The 19,989-nt window shown below is 41.1% G+C and overlaps 1 protein-coding gene across 2 annotated transcripts; it reads right to left on the bottom strand.

Annotated features, from left to right (window-relative positions):
* Positions 1-263: 263 nt before the first annotated feature.
* On the bottom strand, positions 264-19,010 carry crtc1b (CREB regulated transcription coactivator 1b). Of its 2 annotated transcripts, XM_052073916.1 has the most exons (14): positions 18,824-19,010; positions 17,424-17,540; positions 16,821-16,946; positions 12,495-12,556; positions 12,176-12,270; positions 11,505-11,575; positions 11,370-11,413; positions 11,030-11,253; positions 10,377-10,528; positions 9,814-10,038; positions 9,414-9,500; positions 6,934-7,020; positions 6,674-6,848; positions 264-5,439 (listed from the first exon to the last, which is right to left on the bottom strand). In XM_052073916.1, exons 1-14 carry the CDS (start codon positions 18,947-18,949, stop codon positions 5,228-5,230), a joined length of 1,803 nt encoding a protein of 600 aa, XP_051929876.1. In that variant the 5' UTR covers positions 18,950-19,010; the 3' UTR covers positions 264-5,227. The 2 variants fall into 2 exon arrangements, with proteins under 2 accessions (XP_051929876.1, XP_051929877.1); XM_052073917.1 differs by lacking the exon at positions 9,414-9,500.
* Between the last annotated feature and the right edge of the window lie 979 nt (positions 19,011-19,989).

Here is a 19,989-nt window from a genome sequence, read left to right as displayed (position 1 = left end):
TTTATGTGCAATTAGGGCTTTCGCTTGTCTAATCTTGGCAGTGTAGATTAGAGACCTTTCTAAGTAAATGCCAATTGGTGCATCCCTAAAACACACAACAACAAAAAAATTGACACAATTGAGTTTCCAGCCAGGAAAAGGAATGTTTCTTATAAGTTCAAAGTCCAAAATGAATGATTCTTGTCCATGAGTGTGTGTAAATCTGTGACTGGTTGCAACAAGAAAGCTGAAACATGCACTTGAAGTCACAAACATACTTTCCATAACTCAACAGATTTTAGTGGTAATCAAACTTAACATTTCACAAGCATGCACGTATCGAAAATAATCTTTCAGATTTGTATTTGGAAATACAGATTACAAAAAAAAAGACAAAATACAGCAGGGTTAAAACATCATGCATGTCCACAGCAACACGCTGCCATATTGAAAGTTTCGCAGTCGGAACATTTTGCAAATCAAGACGATGTGCAGAAAAATATGTCATCCACATTCAATTTAATTGACATTTTTCTTTCAGCCTATAAACAAACGGTCATATTAGGAGAATCACATGGCAACAAATAAATATCTACAGATCGGTTACTACGACTTACAGGACAACAGTGATAAAATGCTATTCTCACTAGAAGCTTTAAGAGGAACTTACAGTAACTTGCAATTTTCTGGAGCCTTTACTTGAATGAACTGTACAGTTCTTTAGAAAATGGCGTGGAATTAAAGGGACCGTTTAGTCTGACCCCCCCCCCCCCAAAAAAAAAAAAACAAAGCAACATACAAGCAATAAGGACCGATAGAAGAATCCACCTTCAAAACACAGAATGTCTTTCTCAGCCTTTTGAGACGGTTCACCTTAAATGAATTTTGAAGCCAAAATGAGTGCATGTTGTGCTCAATAGTCCCTGCAGGTAAGACACACCTCAAACCAAAGCATGCAGGTAAGCCACATGATCAAGAAAGCAAGACTTTGAGGTGATCTGTACATCCTGCAGTTTCTATCCATGAGCCTGGAGAGTTGCCCCTTTTTCACCACAACCAAATATTGCAAAAGTCACACACCACCTCACTGATGGGTTCCGCACTTAAAAAAACAAAAAAGGGACAGAACGTTGACGAATAAACAAGTTATCTTTTGCAAAACCATAATTAACCGTGTAGCCATTGTCCTTATTTTATAAAGTTGTATTAGCTGCCTCACTTGTGTCTGGTGCACATCATTCATTCTTTTGGTCATTCATTCAACCACACTTTCAGCAAGCAAGCTCAAGAGCACCTCCAATGTCTGACACAAGAAAAACTTGGGACAAAATACGCCATCACCTCACTGGGTTCTTGCAGAAAGCATCCGATGAAGCAAGATTCCGATCGAAAGCGTGCTGCCGTGACATCATAAATATAGCTTTTCACCAACTTTGTAGTTAGAATGCAGCACTAGATTCTGGCAGTTGATGTAGTGCCTTGGTACTTCCTCAGCCGAGATTTCGTTTTTAGTTTGCCCGACAGATAACCACAACAGAAAGCTTGAGGTGATTTAGTGCGCTGGTGGGTGTTTGTGTGGCGGGGGTTAAAATGACCTACAATAATTACATTCGGAGCAACGTTCCTTTGCAACACAAGAGCGCAAGCTGCACCAAAGTAAGCCCTTTCTATATTTGCATCCCCTAAAGTCTTCACAGATTAAAAACAACAACGAGACAAGCTGAAATATAGTTTACAAAACAAAAATAGAGAATTCATCTTTTCTTTGACATGAAAATATCTCCGGAGTACACGTCTGGTGTGAAACAGTCAGCATTCCAATCAGGCAAATGAGTCCCGGTTCAAAAGCCAGGGAATCACAAATAAAGTGCGAAGCAACTAGTGGACTAAACATTGCACAAAAACAGGAAAGGCATGAACAAAACACCTCACATGGCCCAAAAAACTTGACATGACACTTAACGATACAGAAAGAGGAACAAATCAAAACAACAATCATATCTGATGTCACTTGAGCAGAGATCGAGCCAAGAATGATCGCATACACGGCATACAAAATCTGCTTCGTGTGTATCAGGTCATGCGGCCGACCGCAACGCAGAAGCTTCAGGTCCACTAATGCAAAACAAATAATGTGCATGCCAAACTGCCATCTTTCCTCGACAAGCCTGCGGCGCCAAAGGGGTTGGACGCAGTTTTCTAATGAGAATACGTGCTCGTATGCGTTGAGATGCTACGGCAGGAAGCGAGAGAGACCGCAACAAGAGGACGAATGTGGATTCCAGTCCAGTCTGACCAAGATTCCCCGTGTCCTTTGGTGACTAGGATACTGCCACACTTGGTACATTCTTCTTTTTTTTTTTTTTTTCTTCGAGTCATGAAGTAGCATAATACAGACTTGGAGGTCACTAAAGAGTTAACAAAATTAACTGCTGCACAGGAGAAGCCCCACATGCACCCCTCGAAACTTTGTGACAGCTGTACGTTCTACCAAGCTATCAAGGCTTTCATTCAGAGGGTTGACCTGCCAGATTCTTCATGCATTGTATCAGCTATAATGTGTATGTACAATAAGGATTATTCAGCATTACAGACGGAAAGGACAGAGACCTTCCAAAGGCTGCCATTGCTCAGCTCGACTGACTGACTGGATGAATGAAAACAGCAGTTGTAAAAAGTAAAAATCCATCTTGGTTTTCTTGACATGTCTGGGTTTTTTGTTTGTTTCATTTTGTTTTTTTGGAGGTCAGTTTTAAGAGTAAATTTTCAAAGGTCAAAATGAAAAAGAGAAAAAAAAGATTCACAATGGGCCAATTGCATTGTATCACCCTACAGCTCTTGTTCGCCATGAACAGCTTCAACAAACTCAAATATCCGCGTGGAAGCCGCGTACACTTGTGCTTGAGCAACATGCCCTAGCACGTTGCTCAAATCAACCAGTTGGGTTCTTGTGTGCTTGAACACAGCCTGGATTGGCCTTCGAAAGATCCAAGTACTGATCGCAAACTCAAATTGTAACGCTTCATTAAAAAGCAGTTCGGCTCCAAAGCACTTGAGGAATTCAACAGAATGTCTGTAATATACTGTCGCATCTCCGTAATAGTAAATTGAATGTATGGCAGCAACAACTTTTCAACTGATATGCGCCAGACTACTTGTAGGAACCCCAAGACGGATTTTCTTCCCCCCCCCTTTCAAAGTTATGTTTTAGTCTTGCTTGCATAGGAACCACACACCTGTCCAAAGTACAGCCGACTCATGCGTAACAGTAAAAAGACTTCCGTGAGCCCCACTCGATGGTGGCGCTGGGAACGGATCCCAAGCGTTGAGTAGTAAGCACAAATGATCAGCATGTCTGTACACAAATGCTCGAATAATACCAAACAAGAGCACGCACTGCACAAAAAACACAACTCTCAGGGAAACTCTGACAAAAGGCCACCATGGGTCGTTTTCTGCTGAATCTGAATGTAAGAGCGAGCTGATGGTATTGAAGATAAAACTCTTTGCAAACATGAATTGGGAAAATCTGTAAACAGTTTGTGATTGGACCACATCCCTGATTATTTTTGTCACCATTCTGGTTGTTTGCACCACGAGATGGAGATCAGTCTGGTGAAAAATGGCCTATCAGACACCTAAATATGTGAACCGTTTCCATGAAAGACCATTTGATGCTCGTCTTCCCATTTCCTATGTTAAGACACTCTCAAGAGAGGTACTGTAACAGAAATATCTTCTCGGAATTGCTGAATTGTTAAAAAACGCCCGTCGGCGCACGCAGTTTGCCTCGCGTGGTCATGTTGAACAGTGTTTTTGTTAGAGCTTCCCCTTTAAGGAGCAAAAAGCCTCCCCATATTTGCGATCCGTCGCATTTATCGACATTTTGACACCCCCCCCCCCCTTTTCCGCCACTTAATAAAACGTCAATAATTTGGCTATAAAGTGTACCGCTACAAAATACAGTACATTGATTTGTCAGACTTTACACAACATAATCACAAAGAGCACTGAACAAAAACATATGCCTCTGTCAAATACAAGAAAATGGTTCAAGAATTTACGAAAATACGTCGTTACATTAGACACTTAACAGTAGAATATTCATGTAAGGCAAAATCGGGTGATTTTCACAGTGACGACTTCCAAAAGAGTTAAAATTTGAGAGTTTGCCAGTTACGAAACAGACAGCTTCCTTCCCTGAAAGACCAGTCTGCTGGCTTTTCTTTTCCAGAAAATTCATTCTGCTTTCCAGTTACGTGGTTATACCTGATCTTCTAAAAAAATAATAATAAAATAAAGTAATTTTTTTTTTTTAAACTGCTTTTGGAGCCTGTGTGTGTTTTTCGGCATAAAAATTATGATGAGTTGACCGTCACTTCTGGGCTACAGCAATGAATATGGCACATCGAACACTGAAGAGCAACTATGGGGAGGTTTTGCACTCCTTCAATAAACAACTAGCGGTAGCCTAAATACAGACACAAGTGAAATATGTTCAAAATTCATAAATAAATTACATCAGTGCAGATTTACACTATGCCTACCGAGAGCATTTTGGCATCGGCTGTATGAAACCCAACGAAAAATATTCTCACAAAGAAAAAAATCACATAACATACGGCATTAAAAGACATGTGCATGATTAAAAAAACAAAAAAGAAACATTTGGTTGTCAAAAGTAAAGCTCTGAGTGTGATAGTTGTTGAAGACCCGATAAATTGCAGGCAGGAAAACCAGCAGCTTTTTTTCCCCCCTTTTAAGATGACCAATACAAATGCTTTAGTCCAATGTCTGCAGTTTCCCGCTACCAGCAAATATAAAGAAATATCATAACAGTAATATAAATAAAAATAAATATTAAATCTAATATGAATAAGAAAAAAAAAATGCATTTTCTGAAAATATGTGGCATTTAATGGTGCACTGTAAACACAGCTGTGCTAGCAAAAGCGCTGAGCGACCAATCTCTTAAAAATAAATTAAAATAAAAAAATTTAAAAAAAGAGGACATCGCGGCCATTCACCCGAAAGCCACAGGACGTCCTTTTCCCTGCATTCTTTTGGTGGCGCGTCGTTGTGTCAAAGAGCTTTTACCGAGTCGAGGGCGAGGTCGGGCCGCTGGATGGCCATGCAACAAGGGAGAGGGCTCAACCCTGCCCTTTTGTCTCACCTCCTCCATTCACACGTTCAAGTGTTTATCCTCCTTCTGGTTGCTCGCCGTCATCAGTCAGCCAAGCGGGTCACATCACAGCCTGTCCATCCTGAACGTGTCCTCGGTGGCGGGGTCAGCCAGCACCATGTCGGGGTCATTGAGCATGTGCAGCCCATCCAGGGTGAGGGGGTCGATCTTTAGCTCATCCAGAGGGAACTGAGAGTCCGCATCAAAGCTAACGTCACCGACGCCCGCCAGTGAATTGGTGAGCTCTTTGGAGAGGCTCGGCGGAGACTCACCTGTGACTGCAATGTGTGACATCAAAGAAACAAGTGGGTGTGCATGTGGCGGAAAAACACTGGTGCTGCTTTCACCCTGCGGTCGTGACCATGCATTCATACAATTGTGGAAATGATCAAGATCGTAATTGGGCTTCTGAAAGGCTTGCGCTTGAGCTGATCATTTGAATGAGTGAGAACAGCAGAGGCCCCAGAATTGTGCCCTGTGGAACACCACATGACAGCGGGGCAGTCCGTGACTCAGAGCAGCCAAGGCTAACCCCAAAAGGTTCTGTCAGCTAAATAGGACCTAAACCACTCAAGAGCGCCAATGCCCACAATATGATGGATGGCCATCATGTCCCAAAAAAGGCTCCAATGTCAGCATGGGAGAGTCATGTTTTGAGCCAGAATCTTGGGGAGAGATTTGGTTGGCCACTTTCAGGTCCTTAAAGGTGTGAAAATACCCGTTGAAAGGTATTTGGAGTTTCTGCCTACCGGTAGTTTCTTTGATGATAAAAAATTAAGAACTTAATTTTGCGAAACAAAGTCATTATGGATGACTTTGCACCATCATATTGCACAAGAAGTTCCACTGCAGCATGTAATCTTGTGGGCATATACAGGGAGAAACTTGTGCGTGGCCCCATTCCTCCACTGACAAATGAGAGCCTTTGACGCATCCAAGCAAAAACAAGATATGAGGTTGGGAGGCAGTTCACATCCAACCAGCAGGTCCGGTAGGCTATTTTGACATCCGAGAAAGAAATTCAAGGAGAAGCTGGCCATAAGCTCACAAGTTCAATCAATGTAAGAATTGCAAAGCTGCTATTAAATAAGAGGTCATACGTTTAAATGTAACTTGACCTGCCAAGATGTTGTTGATTGAAATAGCTTAGGATTTCCGCAAATACAACCTCCTGATGCTGCATATTCAAGAAATGACTTTTTTCAGTTACAAGCTAGAAAATGTCTTGGAATACTTCTGTGCATAATAATTTGGAACAGCACTATAGACCGAAAAGTTTTTATTTTTGACAAAATACTGCAAATTATTGGGAGATTTGTTTGAAATCATTAAAATCATAAGTTAACAGTTGATGACTTGAAAATTATACAATACTGTATTCCAATTTCACAGTGATAAATCGATCAGATAGCGCCTGCAAGGGATGAAGCATTGATAACGAATACCAGAGATCCTTAAAAGACTCTGTGGCAGTGCAACAATGGCGCAGTGAGAGGTATGTGCATAACTTACCTGTTAAGATTATGTTGGGAATGTTGCCATGACTACTGTAGCCAAGGTGCTGAGATTCTTGAAGGCTGCCGCCGCTAAGACCCATCATAGCGGCTTGAGTATAGTTGAGGGTGGAGCACTGCGTGTACAGGCTGGTAGAGCTTATGGAGTTCTCGATCATGTTGAATTGTTCCAACTTTAAAATGAAGAAACTGAGTAAATTTAGATGAAAGGTACTGTTTGCGTATACTGCCATGTATTGGGGATAGTGAAAACGTCACCTGGTGAGACAAAGCGTTGGTCTGCCTCGATGCCACCTGCTGATCGTAAAAGGAGTCACCAAATATGCTGCTCACCACAGGAATATGCTGCAAGAAGAATACAAGCGCCACACAATTCAGGCTGGATGGAAAGAACATCATCAATAGAGAAATTAAAATGAGTCGTGTGTAAAGTTATCCAGGCCTAAAGCAGACACCCCGAGCAACAGAAAATGCAAGCAAAGGTGAGTGGCACAGCAATGGTACTATAGCAGTGACAGAAGCGGATAATATTCATGAGGAAGCCGGTCAGTGTTGTGATCTTTCCAAAAGAAAATAGGCGATGAATGAAATGAGCGGGTGGTCTCCTGTAATGGATTTACAAGGAGTAAAATTGAACACATCCAACATAAAATATGACACTGCCAAACTGTGAGGCTATGATGTGGCTGTTAGCGCCGGCCAACTAGCGGAGACCAATCACGGTATTGCAGTGGTCCACTGACCTCAACAGGCCGCTTCATGGCACAGCACGGACATTTCATAAAGGGAAATTCCAGTCCTTCCATAGGACCACTAGCACTACCCTGATCACTACCCTATTGTTTGTAAATGACACAGATGAATAAGTTACTGTCAAAATGAAACTGGACTGAGGGCGCATGAAATCGCTCTTGGCACAGCGCACTGCGGCAGGGACGACAACTAGGCCACTATGACAGGAGTCTGAGAATTGGTAGCTTCAATAGTACAGGTGAGACTGAGAACCAATCGAAAAAAGGACGCTTTTCATTTCTTTGGATTGGGCTGATGGTCTCACAGTGACCATGTTTGTTTCTTTTATATGGCCTTCATTTATTGTATCACTCACATTTAATACTCTACATTGTGGCCCTTCGGTACACTTAGTAAACTGTCACACCAACTAGAGGTTGCATTTTTTTTCTCGATGAATCTGCCGAGCCCGAGCAACAAACTGACCAATTATGGACCTTTTCAACCGCAGGTGTGCTAGTTCCATCCCCGTGCCCAGTTCTTTCTTTTTCCTCCACCGAAATTGACTCCAGCTCTGGTGCTTAAGCTAGCCCCAATTACTTGTTGGGCAAGACTCTGGCACCAACTACGCCATGACGATCGCAGATGTAGAGAGGAATGACTCCCCAGACACACAGAAGTTTTGCAGAAACTGGTGAGCGGTGAACTCTGGCACAATTGTGTCCCACCAGAAAAGCGATTGTGGATGTGCCCAGATAGCATGCAATGTCAGATCTCGTAGCTAGCCTCATGATCATCTACAATGATTAAGAAAGATGATTGCACATCCCTGACTGTTGTATACTTCATCCAAGTATAATCGATGCTATGCTAAGTTGCTACCAGATGCATACAGTGCACTACTATTATTGTTGAAGCTGTTGTGAAAACACAATATAAATAAATATGCATTGTATTGTGTCATTATTATTATTATTACTAAAAACAGCGCAAGTGCTCTTGGGTAAGCGCCAACGTAAGCAATGACGTTTGGACGCTTTCCGATGAAGTAATGATGCAACTCCTACTTGGCTCTTTGCCGATGGAAAACCAAACGCGTTCTTCGTAAGAACTTTTAACCACCAACTAAGCATAGCAGTGGCCCTGGCTGGGGTTGGAAATGGGGTATTGAAAACTATGAATTAGGAGCACCACCCTGCCTGAAAAAAAAGAATGGAAGTTGACCTTAAGAGATATAGGATGAAGTAACAGTTAAAAATAGTCAACATTGGATGATTGGCTGTAAATAGTAGAGTCCCTTACAGCAAGTACATTACAGCCCAGGCTTCCTCTAAACATACATTACTTTTGTCCAATTACTACTACAGATCTCAGAGTGATATTTATGAGGTAAGTTTTAAGGGGTTTTTTTGGTTACTGTTCCTGGACAACAGATTTTCCTTCAATAACAAGAGTAATGGTAATTACATACAGAGGTAGATATTCTTCGAATTGAAAAAAATGGAAGGGTAACAATGTAGAATTTGCCAACAACAGGTTAATCTACCCATCCTTAACTAGTTGTGTCAAAGTTGGTTTCCCTTGTCTCACCCTTTGCTGTGTACGTGTAAAAATACACGCAACATCCCTGATCCGTCTAGCAAATGTTTTATGGTAATGGTGACGACTTTCTTGGAAAAGAGAGATGGATGTTTATGTTTATGTGAAGAGCAGATGTATTGGACTACTGGGCTCCAATAGCCGCTAAAATACATCTGCCCATGAGTTCCGAATGAGAAAGTGGAAAAAGATGAACAACTCGGAGGAAGTCTAAAGATGGGGACCCCCATCAATAAACTGGCTGTAAAGTCATGCACAGCAGACAGCGACAAGTGTGAAGAAGAAGTGAGTTAAGTTACACCACAACCGATGCAAAAGGATAAAAAGCAGCCTATCAAGTATTAGCTTCCCCCCCTGGAACAAAGCCCTTCCCCAAAAAGCAGCAAGCTTGGTGGGTGGGCTCTTACTTGAGGCGAGCCGCCGGGGGAGAAGCCTTGATTGGAGACTGGGGAGGTTGGAGACTGAGTGGCTGGTGAGCCAGTCTGATTGCGATACTGTTGGAAGGAAGAGGGTTAGCGAGCGCTTAGCTCCATGCTAGTCACACACAAATCTCAAAGGATGATGCTGTGAGGCGGCTTCAGATAAGCATTCAGTCATTGCATTCTGTGTAATGGAACGCTCGCTAAAAGCAAAATGGCTTTGTAGATCCCCACTTCATCTGCAGTTTTTGCAAATGGAATTGTACAATAACAGCGACTCATCCTTTGGTGTAGTAAAAGTTGTAGTAAGTTAGGATACGGGACAATACTTCATTTTTGTTCTCTGGAATTCTGCAGCACAGGAGGTTTGGGGTTCTTGCGGTCTTACCGAGCTGATGCTGGCTGAGGTCTGGCTGTCCGGGGATGGGCTGTTGGCAGTGGCGGGGCCTGTAGCAGTGGAAGGAGGAGCAGGCAGCGTGATGAGCTGGATACCCTGCGGCGGCTGCTTCTGCAGGTCGCTGAGCAACTGAGCCTGTGCCTGAGCAGTCAGATGGTTGAAAAGAGGGAACTGGGAAAGCTGTTGCTCCAGGGTTTGCTGTTCTGTTGGAAATATCTACCGGAAAACCACATAAGGCAAAAATAACAGGATTGGAATTGACAAGTTATCTCAGTAATCGGGGTTATGATTCGATTTGTTTTCAGAGCGGTCTGACTCCATCGTTAATAAACTTTGATTGTACACTGTGCGATGACAACCATTCAAATTCGAGTTACTGATTAAAGATTAGTGAAAAGAGTAGGGGTTTTTTTGCTACTCTGTAACATATTGCCCAAGTATTTTGAGCATTTTCAGACAAACGAGAAGCGCTCTCGTTTCCTCAACTCAACCTTTGCGGATTGTGCAAACCTGGTTCGCTGAGAGTAAAACAAAAGGCATGAGCAAGCTGTCACCTGTGTGATGTTAACAGGTGAGGAGAGGGTGGGCGACAACTGCTGTGTGGACTTCTGAAGATGGAGGTCGGTGCTTAGTGTAAGTGGCACCACGGGGGGCTGGCGGCGTTGTTCTGTTACAGTCATGGTTGGCTGGGAGGAAGTAGGAATCCCTTGGTTGTTGGGGGGGGGGGGGGGCAAAAATGAGAAGCGCAGGTGTGAGAAATGCAGCTACAGAGCATCCAAATTGAACAATATCACACTCTGGGTTATTGTTGCTCACGACACCCTTGACACATTTCCCCAGTGCTGAGCAATAATGTAGATTTTAAAAGATATGTTTTCCCCTATGTGTTGTGTTATTTTTGTTATTTTGACTTCAAAATGGTGCCGCGAGAGTGGCTGCCTTTCCAGCAGCTCCTATATTTTGTTGTTCTACTTCTTCCTTTCATAGCTTTGCTGCTGTAAATTGGGAATTTCTCCATTGCGAGACTAATAAAGGTTTTCTGATCTAATGGTTTAAACGGACAACAAACTGCTAAAAGTCAACAGTTTCAACATCAGCTCAAGTGTACTGCTGCTGTATTTGCTCAAATAATGTGCAGCTTATATTAAATTGTATGTACAAAATCTGCTAGTGCTTCGCATTTTTTGGCGGGTAGGGCAGTTGATACCATGACTGGCTGCGCTGATGCCTAGATGGGTGAGGTTCGTGGTGAGGCTGCCTGTGCTGTTGGACGAGCTGAGGGAAGGGAAGGCAACTGTGTCTTCGGGGTCCAGTGGGGTGGACAAAGGAGGAGGGAACTGGATGTTGGTGAGATCAGGCAATGAGCCGCCTGTGTTGTGTGCAGCAGGTAGCACCGCTGGGTTCAGTTCCTGGTCTGGTGATGGGAAAATACTACCCCCCCCCCCCAAAAAAAAAACATTTTTTTAATCACTTATAAAACTGTCCTCTCCGCCAAAGACAAGGATTCAATCTTCAAGATGATCATGCAATGTGTGACAGACACTCACTTGATTCCTGGGACATCACATGTGTTGTGGTTTGGTGAATCCCCCTGAAGACAAGACAAACCTCCATTTCCAATTTGAAGTTTTGCATACGTGGACTACGACAAAGCATGCAGCCCTTCCCTTTCCCGTTAGTACCTTCTTGTCATCCCACAGCTGTTTCTGTGCATCGTTGTCTACATTTGTCTCCACGCTCTCCGTCCCAGGCACTGTTAGCAGCAGTACTAATTAGTCAAACAGCCAGACAAAGTTGCTGGCGATTGCAAAACACCATGTTTCAAATCAGGCCAAGAAATGAGTCATCAATATCCCAGCCAGTCAGGCAGATTACGGGGCTGCACTCATGATTCCAGGGAGCCTAAAAATAGCAAGGTGACCACCAGACAGACTGGGTAGATGCCGACCAATTAAGGTTTCCCTATATCAAGGTTTTGCAGACAACCCGTGGAAGATCAGTGAATTATTGATCTGGCTTTCTCCATCACCTTGAGTCAGCTCCATTCAAGTCAAGTCAAGTCAACAGTATTTATAGAGCACTTTCAAACAGCCATAGCTGCATACAAAGTGCTGTACATGGAGCAATTTCAATTCAGAGATTCCGCTCCTCCGGAGGCGGCAAAATACAGAAGTGGCGGCAAGCTGAAGGAGCGAGCCGTATCTTTGCAGCAATATAAATACTTGACAAATGGTCGCGATCTGCACCCGCTGAAGTAGAACATGTGGCTTTGTGACATTTTGTGTACGAGGACTGCGGAGATTCATTAATCAAAGTAGTCCTGTGTTTTTTTTGCCAGCACATATTCCATCACCTCGTTTGGGTTGAAGCTCCTGTGATCCGCCAGCAAACACCTCTTGGGGTTTGGGATTCATGGTGCTCTGGTGTAAGGCAGAGTCTGAATTTGTCCTGTATGAGAGATGAGGTTTCATCTGAATGGCTTTGAAATCTCAAATGGGCAGTATAGTGTAGGCATTTAAAAGATCCGACAAAAACAAGTGCTCCGTTACAAATATACAATATATCGCCCGTAGCTCAGCTTGTGCGCAGCTGAGTTTCATGTAATTTAATTTTTGCAATATTGTCTGTCCTGGGTTTTATTCTGTAAAATGGCAAAGGGGAAGATTGCTTACCTTCTCCAGCTTGTGTCTGGTGGCGGGGAGAGGTAAACTGAGCTGTAGGGGCAGCTGTCGATGTGAATTGAGTTAGGGCTAATAAAAAAGAAGGAATGAAAAATTGTCCCGAGCTTAATTTCATGCCTCTTGCCTCATTTGGCCAAAGAGAGCCAATCAACAACAGAATTCCTCAAGTATTTGCTAGCTTCAAGAACAAATAAAAAGGTTTGAGTCAGTGCCTCATTATTGTCAAAGCAGAATAGTAATACAGGGTGGCCCACTTAAAAGTAGCCCGGATTTTTTTTTAAATTAAAATATTTTTAAAATTTTTTTCAAAACATGTATTTAATTACGTGAATGTTACAAGTGACCCAAGTCTTTCCAAAACCTGTTTTTATTACTTACAGGTTACAAGAGATGCTGGAAGTGTCCCCCATTGACATCTATACATTTTTGAGCACGGCACAGGATGTTGGCTGATACTGACTGCAGCTCTGCTAAGGTGATGCTTCGGATAGTGTTGGTGATGTTCTGTTTGAGTTCGTTCAGGGTATGAGGATTATTTGCGTACACCTTTTCTTTTAAATTCCGCCATAGATAAAAATCGCATGAGGTCAGGTCCGGAGACCGTGGTGGCCATAACCCCTTGTCACACGTCCCACATGTCACTGGCATCCATTCATGAAGTCTTTACGGAAGAGCGAACTGTGAGCAAGGGGTTATGGCCACCACGGTCTCCGGACCTGACCTCATGCGATTTTTATCTATGGGGGAATTTAAAAGAAAAGGTGTACGCAAATAATCCTCATACCCTGAACGAACTCAAACAGAACATCACCAACACTATCCGAAGCATCACCTTAGCAGAGCTGCAGTCAGTATCAGCCAACATCCTGTGCCGTGCTCAAAAATGTATAGATGTCAATGGGGGACACTTCCAGCATCTCTTGTAACCTGTAAGTAATAAAAACAGGTTTTGGAAAGACTTGGGTCACTTGTAACATTCACGTAATTAAATACATGTTTTGAAAAAAAATTAAAAAAATATTTTAATTTAAAAAAAAATCCGGGCTACTTTTAAGTGGGCCACCCTGTAGAAGCCACATGAACATGTACTGTCATGCTAAGTATCACATGACTTGAGAAACTACCTTTAAAAATACAAACAACATGTAATGTACAGTAATCTCGTCTCAGTTAGTGCTGTGTGATATGGACACAATTTTATTTCCTGACACACCTCATACAGAAATTTCATACAATCAAATAAAAGATCAAAATACAATAAAAACTAATGTGGAAGAAGAGAGTGGCATTCCAAAAAAATTCAAGGAATAGAATAAAGAATGCAAAGAATTTAAATAAATACAATAAAGTACTGAAGGTAACATAAATATGCATATCATTTAATCAGTAAAAATACTAATTAATGAACGGTTTCCAAGTTTAGGTAAATACCGTATTGGCCCGAACACAAGACGGTGTTTTTTGCATTGAAATAAGACAGAAAAAGTGGGGGTAGTCTTATATTCGGGGTCTAGACATTATACCCATTCACCTCGTTAGATGGTGCCAGATACCATTGAAGCGAATGCTGAACGTGACTCCCCAGGCTAAAGCGAACCCGTCACAAAGAATAAATATAAAAATAGCGGTATAACGAAGAAGAAAAATAAAAAAATAGTGGTAAGAAAGAAAAGAAGAAAATAATAGAAGAGATAACAGAAAATGGAGAAACGTAGCGACAATCTGGAGAAAAGTGGGTCAAAGATCGGCCAGGTTAACCGGCAGCTGAGGAGAAGTTATAATGTCATTTACATTTCAAAAACCAGAAGCCATTCATTTACGAATGTGATTGCACTTTAGTTTACATATTTAGATGTTCAGATATTAAGATTTCAATAAGGCAAAATAACATGCTTTTCTCTCAAATATATTATTTGAATCATTTGTTTCAGACATATCGTAATTATTTTCTGTATAAAAATGAAATTGGTGTTCAAAAAGTACTTTTTCAAACTTGAGTCAAAAGAGGGGGTAGTCTAATAATCAGGGCCGTCTTATGTTCGGGCCAATACGGTATTTTTGGACATGAAATGAAAACTCTTACTTGCTTTTTAAAACAATCTGTTTCACGTGTTTAACAGGCTGAGAAATAGGAAAAGTTGATTTTTTTGGAGGCTTGAGAGATCAGAGATCATTTTCCCAAAACTAAGTACTGCTAAAGCATGGGCCATGTCTCCTCCCCCCCTTTTCATCGCTGTTAATTTGATCGTATGATGAGTGCTTTGTCATAAATTTGTGCTTTCTTAATACAGTCCTTGAAGTGGTCGAAAAGAACCTGCGACTTGACGGCAAAATATTTAGCAGATTACCGTTTTTCAGTCGACACATTGACTTTATAAAGCCTGGCATTACGGTTCTCTCTTTTTAGCACGGACTCTGCAGGCTGTCTCTGCTAAACTCTAACATGATTTGTTTACAACCATGCTCCGCTAGCCGTGCTATATAAAAGTATTTGTAGGTGATCTAAAAATGCTACCACAATGTAGGGTTGTTTTGCTGCATTACATTAAGTTTCACTCAGTTAATTGTTTTTGGCACAAGACCAATCAAACACCAAGCTAAAATTATGGTAAACTCAATTGAAATAGAAAGAGTGTATGAAACCAAGTTTCGGATTAGTAATAGACTCAAAACTATGTTACCACATATCGATAACGTAAAAAGAAAAATAGCCAAGACCGTAGGGATCCTCTACAAAACCAAGGAAGTGGTAAATAAGAGATCTTTGTACACATTATACACTTCATTATTATTACCATATATGACCTACTGTGTGGAAATATGGGGAAATGCCTGCAAAACAAACACACTCCCTATTCTCAAACTACAAAAAAAAGCAATTCGAATTATTAATAGATCAAAATATACGGAACCCACAAATCCACTATTTATCAAATTAAATACGATGAAATTTTATAACCTGGTTGACTTTAAAAATCGCCCAATTAATGTACAAAGCACACAATAACCTGCTCTGCCAAAACATTCAGAAGTTTTTCGAAATTCGAGAAAGCGACTATGAATTAAGAGGTACCAACTTATTCAAAAAACTCAAAACAAGAACAAACATCAAGCAAAGAAGTGTATCTAGCAAAGGTGTTAATCTGTGGAATAATCTCGAAACGGTCCTGAAAATGAGTAAATCCCTTGCTGAGTTCAAAAACAAATTCAAAAAAATAGTACAAACAACCTACATCAATCAGAGTTAAAATGGTAAATTCTAAACATTAAATATAATGATAAATCAGAACTAAGTTGATAAATAGAGAAAGGTATCGAAATATACATTATGAATACAAGAGAAAATTGACACAAGAGTGCCAGGGTGAGGATGTATATAATCCCGATACAAACCAAAAGTTGTAAAAATATCACGGTTAAGGGTAAAGTATGAGCCTTAATGGAGACTTCTTACTTTTTCTTTTCTGATTGATATAAAAATGATTTAGTAGATATAAACACATAACGGGGTAGGACTAGATACGTTTTTTTACTTCATTCTACTCCCTTGAACATAACTGTGTTGAATGAAGACTGATTTCTTTCTTTTTACTACCTTAATTTCTGTCAAATTATTACTGTATATGTTTTATGTTCAATAAACAAACAAACAAACAAACTCATTGCTCATAAAATGTTAGCTCAACATTTAAGGTGTAAGGCATCAAAAGACACTTTTAAAAAAATCCCTCAAATTTATACTGCCTTGAAGTGCATGCACACTGCACACACACCGTTTAATGAACTCATCTTGCAGTTGAGCAGCGTGGAGGGTAACTTGTTGCCTTATCATCCTTTTGTCACAATCTCCAGGCATGACGAACCAACCAATGTATTTACATTCGTGTAACAGTTGGACTGAGTGTAAATCGATTAGTCATGCTTGGAGAGTGAGGCACAAAGATGATGATGTTCTGTTACTGCCTCAGGCGCATCATTGTAACAACAGACCTACTCCAATAGCCTACACACATAAAACTCCTATGTAAACCATCGAGAGTTAGATTGTCGGGTAAACATTTTCATGCAACACTACAATAGATTGTATATTGTTATATCACACAGCACTAATCTTGGTACATTCTTATAACCCATTTGGTACATCACCTGTTACTGGAAAAATACAGCTCACGCAAATTCAGTCTTATGGCTCAATTCACAGTGGTTTAGCTTTGCTGAATGATGAATAAACAAATGGTTTTATGTAGAAATAAATACCTTAACGGTTCAAACAAAGGAAATAATATTTGTCCATAGCGTGAGCTTAAAAAAGGATATTTGGCGTCCATGTTTGTCAACTGAAAGAGGCCGGCGGTGTGGAGAAGTGATGCGATTTCGTTCACGGTAAACACGATCCACCAAACCGTGGTGCCTGGTTGTGCGACTGGTGTCCAACACAGAATTCTAGAGTGAACACACTCACAGGTCACTGAGGGCAACAATAAAGCCATCTCATGCAACAACACTCCAAGAAGTACAAGAAAGGTCTCAGGACTAATGGTGTAAATGTGTTCATTTCAAAATGAGTCAAGCCATGGGCCCCATACTGAAGCTTGAGCTGGCAAATGTATCTTAGAATGGAAAGCCATGACAAGCAATGACATACAACAAATTTTGAAAACCAAATTCCATTGCAGTGAAGAACTGATGTAAACATCTTGCTGCCATTTGGTTGTGAACCAGAAGATCCAAAAGAACTCCTTGTCCACCAATGCCACTGATTTGCATTGCCCCACCCCCCAAAAAAGAAGAAGAAGAAAAAAAGAAACTGTCCAATCTATGACTGGATTGATTTTTGTATTATTAAACCCAATTATATACATTTATCCTGAGGGTTTCTTTGGACAAAAACAAACCAGCCAAGAAAGGCTAAGGGCTCACCTGAAAAGGCAGGTCAATGTTGCCATTTCCAATCTGATTGACATTGGGCAGTGAGCCTCCATAGTACTGTCCACGATTCTGCCCCAGTTGCAAATACTGGGTCTTCTGTAACTGCAACTGTGCAAAGTAAAATTGCATGACAGCATGAGAGCATGGCGAGTTTGACTTTAGAAAAAGTAAAGCAAAAAAATGAATGATGCCTAACTAATCCCCAGTTTAAAATAACACATTGATTACCTGACATGAAACCTAATGACTTCAGGCAGATGAGGATGATTGATGTATGTCAATCATTTCAGACAGTTGTCAATATGGTCAGGATTGGTTCTAATTTGAAACACACCTGACACATTTCCCTTTGGACCAAACTCACTTCGGTTCATACAAACACATGGAGAGTGTGCGCTCCAGCCAGTCAACATGGAATAAATAGTATGATCTAATGCAATGAAATGATGTTCGGTCCAATGGAAACGCAGAGACCAAAAACTGTTGTTTACACTGATCTTATTTCAAGAAATAGAGCTAAAACATTGCCTTTTTGTATACAGGTACACTGATCAGTGATGATTAAAAAAAAAGTAAACATCTAGAAAACAAATTAGGTGTTCAAATATGTATCCCGATCATAAATAATCAAATGCAGAAAATGTCATCTAACCATATAGATTTTGCATTTCAAATTACAAGACAAAAAAGCCCAACAGCATAAAAACTGCACACATCGTTGTACACGTGAAAAGCCTTTCCGAATGTTTGTTTGTGTATTATTTTATTGAACATGAACCGATAATGACAACGATTGTCAAATATAGAGAGATAGCAGAAATCAGATTTTAAAAATGAATGTCAACTGAAATATTCATTTATTTGCAGTGTTTAAAATGAGTGTTATGCAGCATATTAGCGTGCTAATGTAGCTGGCAGAGAACAGGATCAAAACAAACCACAGCTGGAAAAAGCGACGAACATTAATGCTAATGTTAGCGAGGCTTGCCAATATACGCGCTTCACAGTTCTCCATCAATACGGACAGTTTATCGACATATAAGTGCCTGCCTTGTAAAGTCGTGATTTACAAGCCAAACGATTCATTCGCTAATTAACTGTCAGTGGTGCCTGTTCACATCAGACAGCGAGAGGACAGGTGCACCTTCATTCTAAGCTCCACTGTACTAACTAGGCTAATTAGCGCAAAAGGTGTCGTATTATTATGGGCGTTTTCCTTGCAGATTTTCTTTTTAAAAAGGGGGGGGGGGGGAGATTATCCAGTAGCGGCGTGTTGTTGTTGCAACCGACGCGTTCACTCCGCATAAACGTTCACATTTATTTTCACAGCATTCGCGAGCTGCCAGACAGCGTTGCAACAAAATGCGAAAAACGGGTTATGCACGTCTTACCCGTGCAGCTCTGGTGATATTCAAGTCTTTCATGACCTCTTCGAATGCCGCAGTTTCTTCCGCCTGTTTCTGGTTATGCAAAGCGATTTTTTCGCTAAATTTGCGGGGATTGTTAGAGGACGCCATCTTTCTCTCTTCTCTGAATGGAATGTTACGTTACGCACCACGTCTGGGCCTTCGGGTCTCGTCATCACGCACAATCGGCGCCTACGTGCGCGGGAAGGGGGGCTCGGACGGAATGTAGCCCCGCCCACCTTTTCGTTGTCAATATGCCCACGTTTTGGGCAACTAAATCTTCGCGAGCCAAGTAGGGTATCAATGTGATGCATCAGTCTTACTCTGTGGAGTCTAAATACTGTCCGCGAATGGCGAACCTTGCACGACAGTGAGAACTGAGAAAATACACAACGTTAGACCTAAACCAGTTCTTTGTGCTGAAAACGTAAAATACAGAACAGCATTTCCACACAATTCAAGGAAGATTCCTACAAGACATGGCAAATCATTGTCTCTGTATTAGAAAAGTCTATAGAAGCTCATTTAAGTTGCCACAAGATGGCATAACAGTCATGGGAAAGATCCCAAACTATCTCCCTCTCTACTCACCATGCATACCAAAAGACGACTTGGTGTTGGGTCTTCTTCCACCATAGAGAGATAAAAGAACCTGTGTCAAAGGAGGGCCAAGAGCAAATTGACAGCTCCCATTCCTCAACAACTTACATTACGGAATGTCCTTCCATACTTATTTTTCATGTCCTTGTTTATGATGATACCAATGCCGCGTGTTATACCGCAGACAAATTCCTTATGTGTTCTACATACTAGGCCAATAAAGACGATTCTGATTCTGGTCAGAACCTATTTCTCAGCGAATCTTGTATGCCGGAGTTATTTAAATGTTTGCTGCATTTGTTTATAAGCAATAAACATATTAAACAATAAACATAATATGTTTATTGTTTATAAGCAATAAACATATTATCAACGTATATTATTGTTGTTTGTGTTATTATCATATGCAATTGAATAAGTAGACCATTTCAGAATTCGAAATTTGGGACTCTAAATGCATAACGGGACTCATAATTGTCTGATAGCGAGTCGCTGGGGTTAAACTGTAAAATTGTCATTGGCTATTAGGTGGTATGAGCCAATCACTCGTG

The sequence above is a fragment of the Hippocampus zosterae genome, chromosome 8 (genome assembly GCF_025434085.1).
Source record: "Hippocampus zosterae strain Florida chromosome 8, ASM2543408v3, whole genome shotgun sequence".
NCBI classification, from domain to species: Eukaryota; Metazoa; Chordata; class Actinopteri; order Syngnathiformes; family Syngnathidae; genus Hippocampus; species Hippocampus zosterae.
The sequence above is the reverse complement of the archived record's forward strand: the minus strand, read 5'-3'. Positions and strand labels throughout refer to the sequence as shown.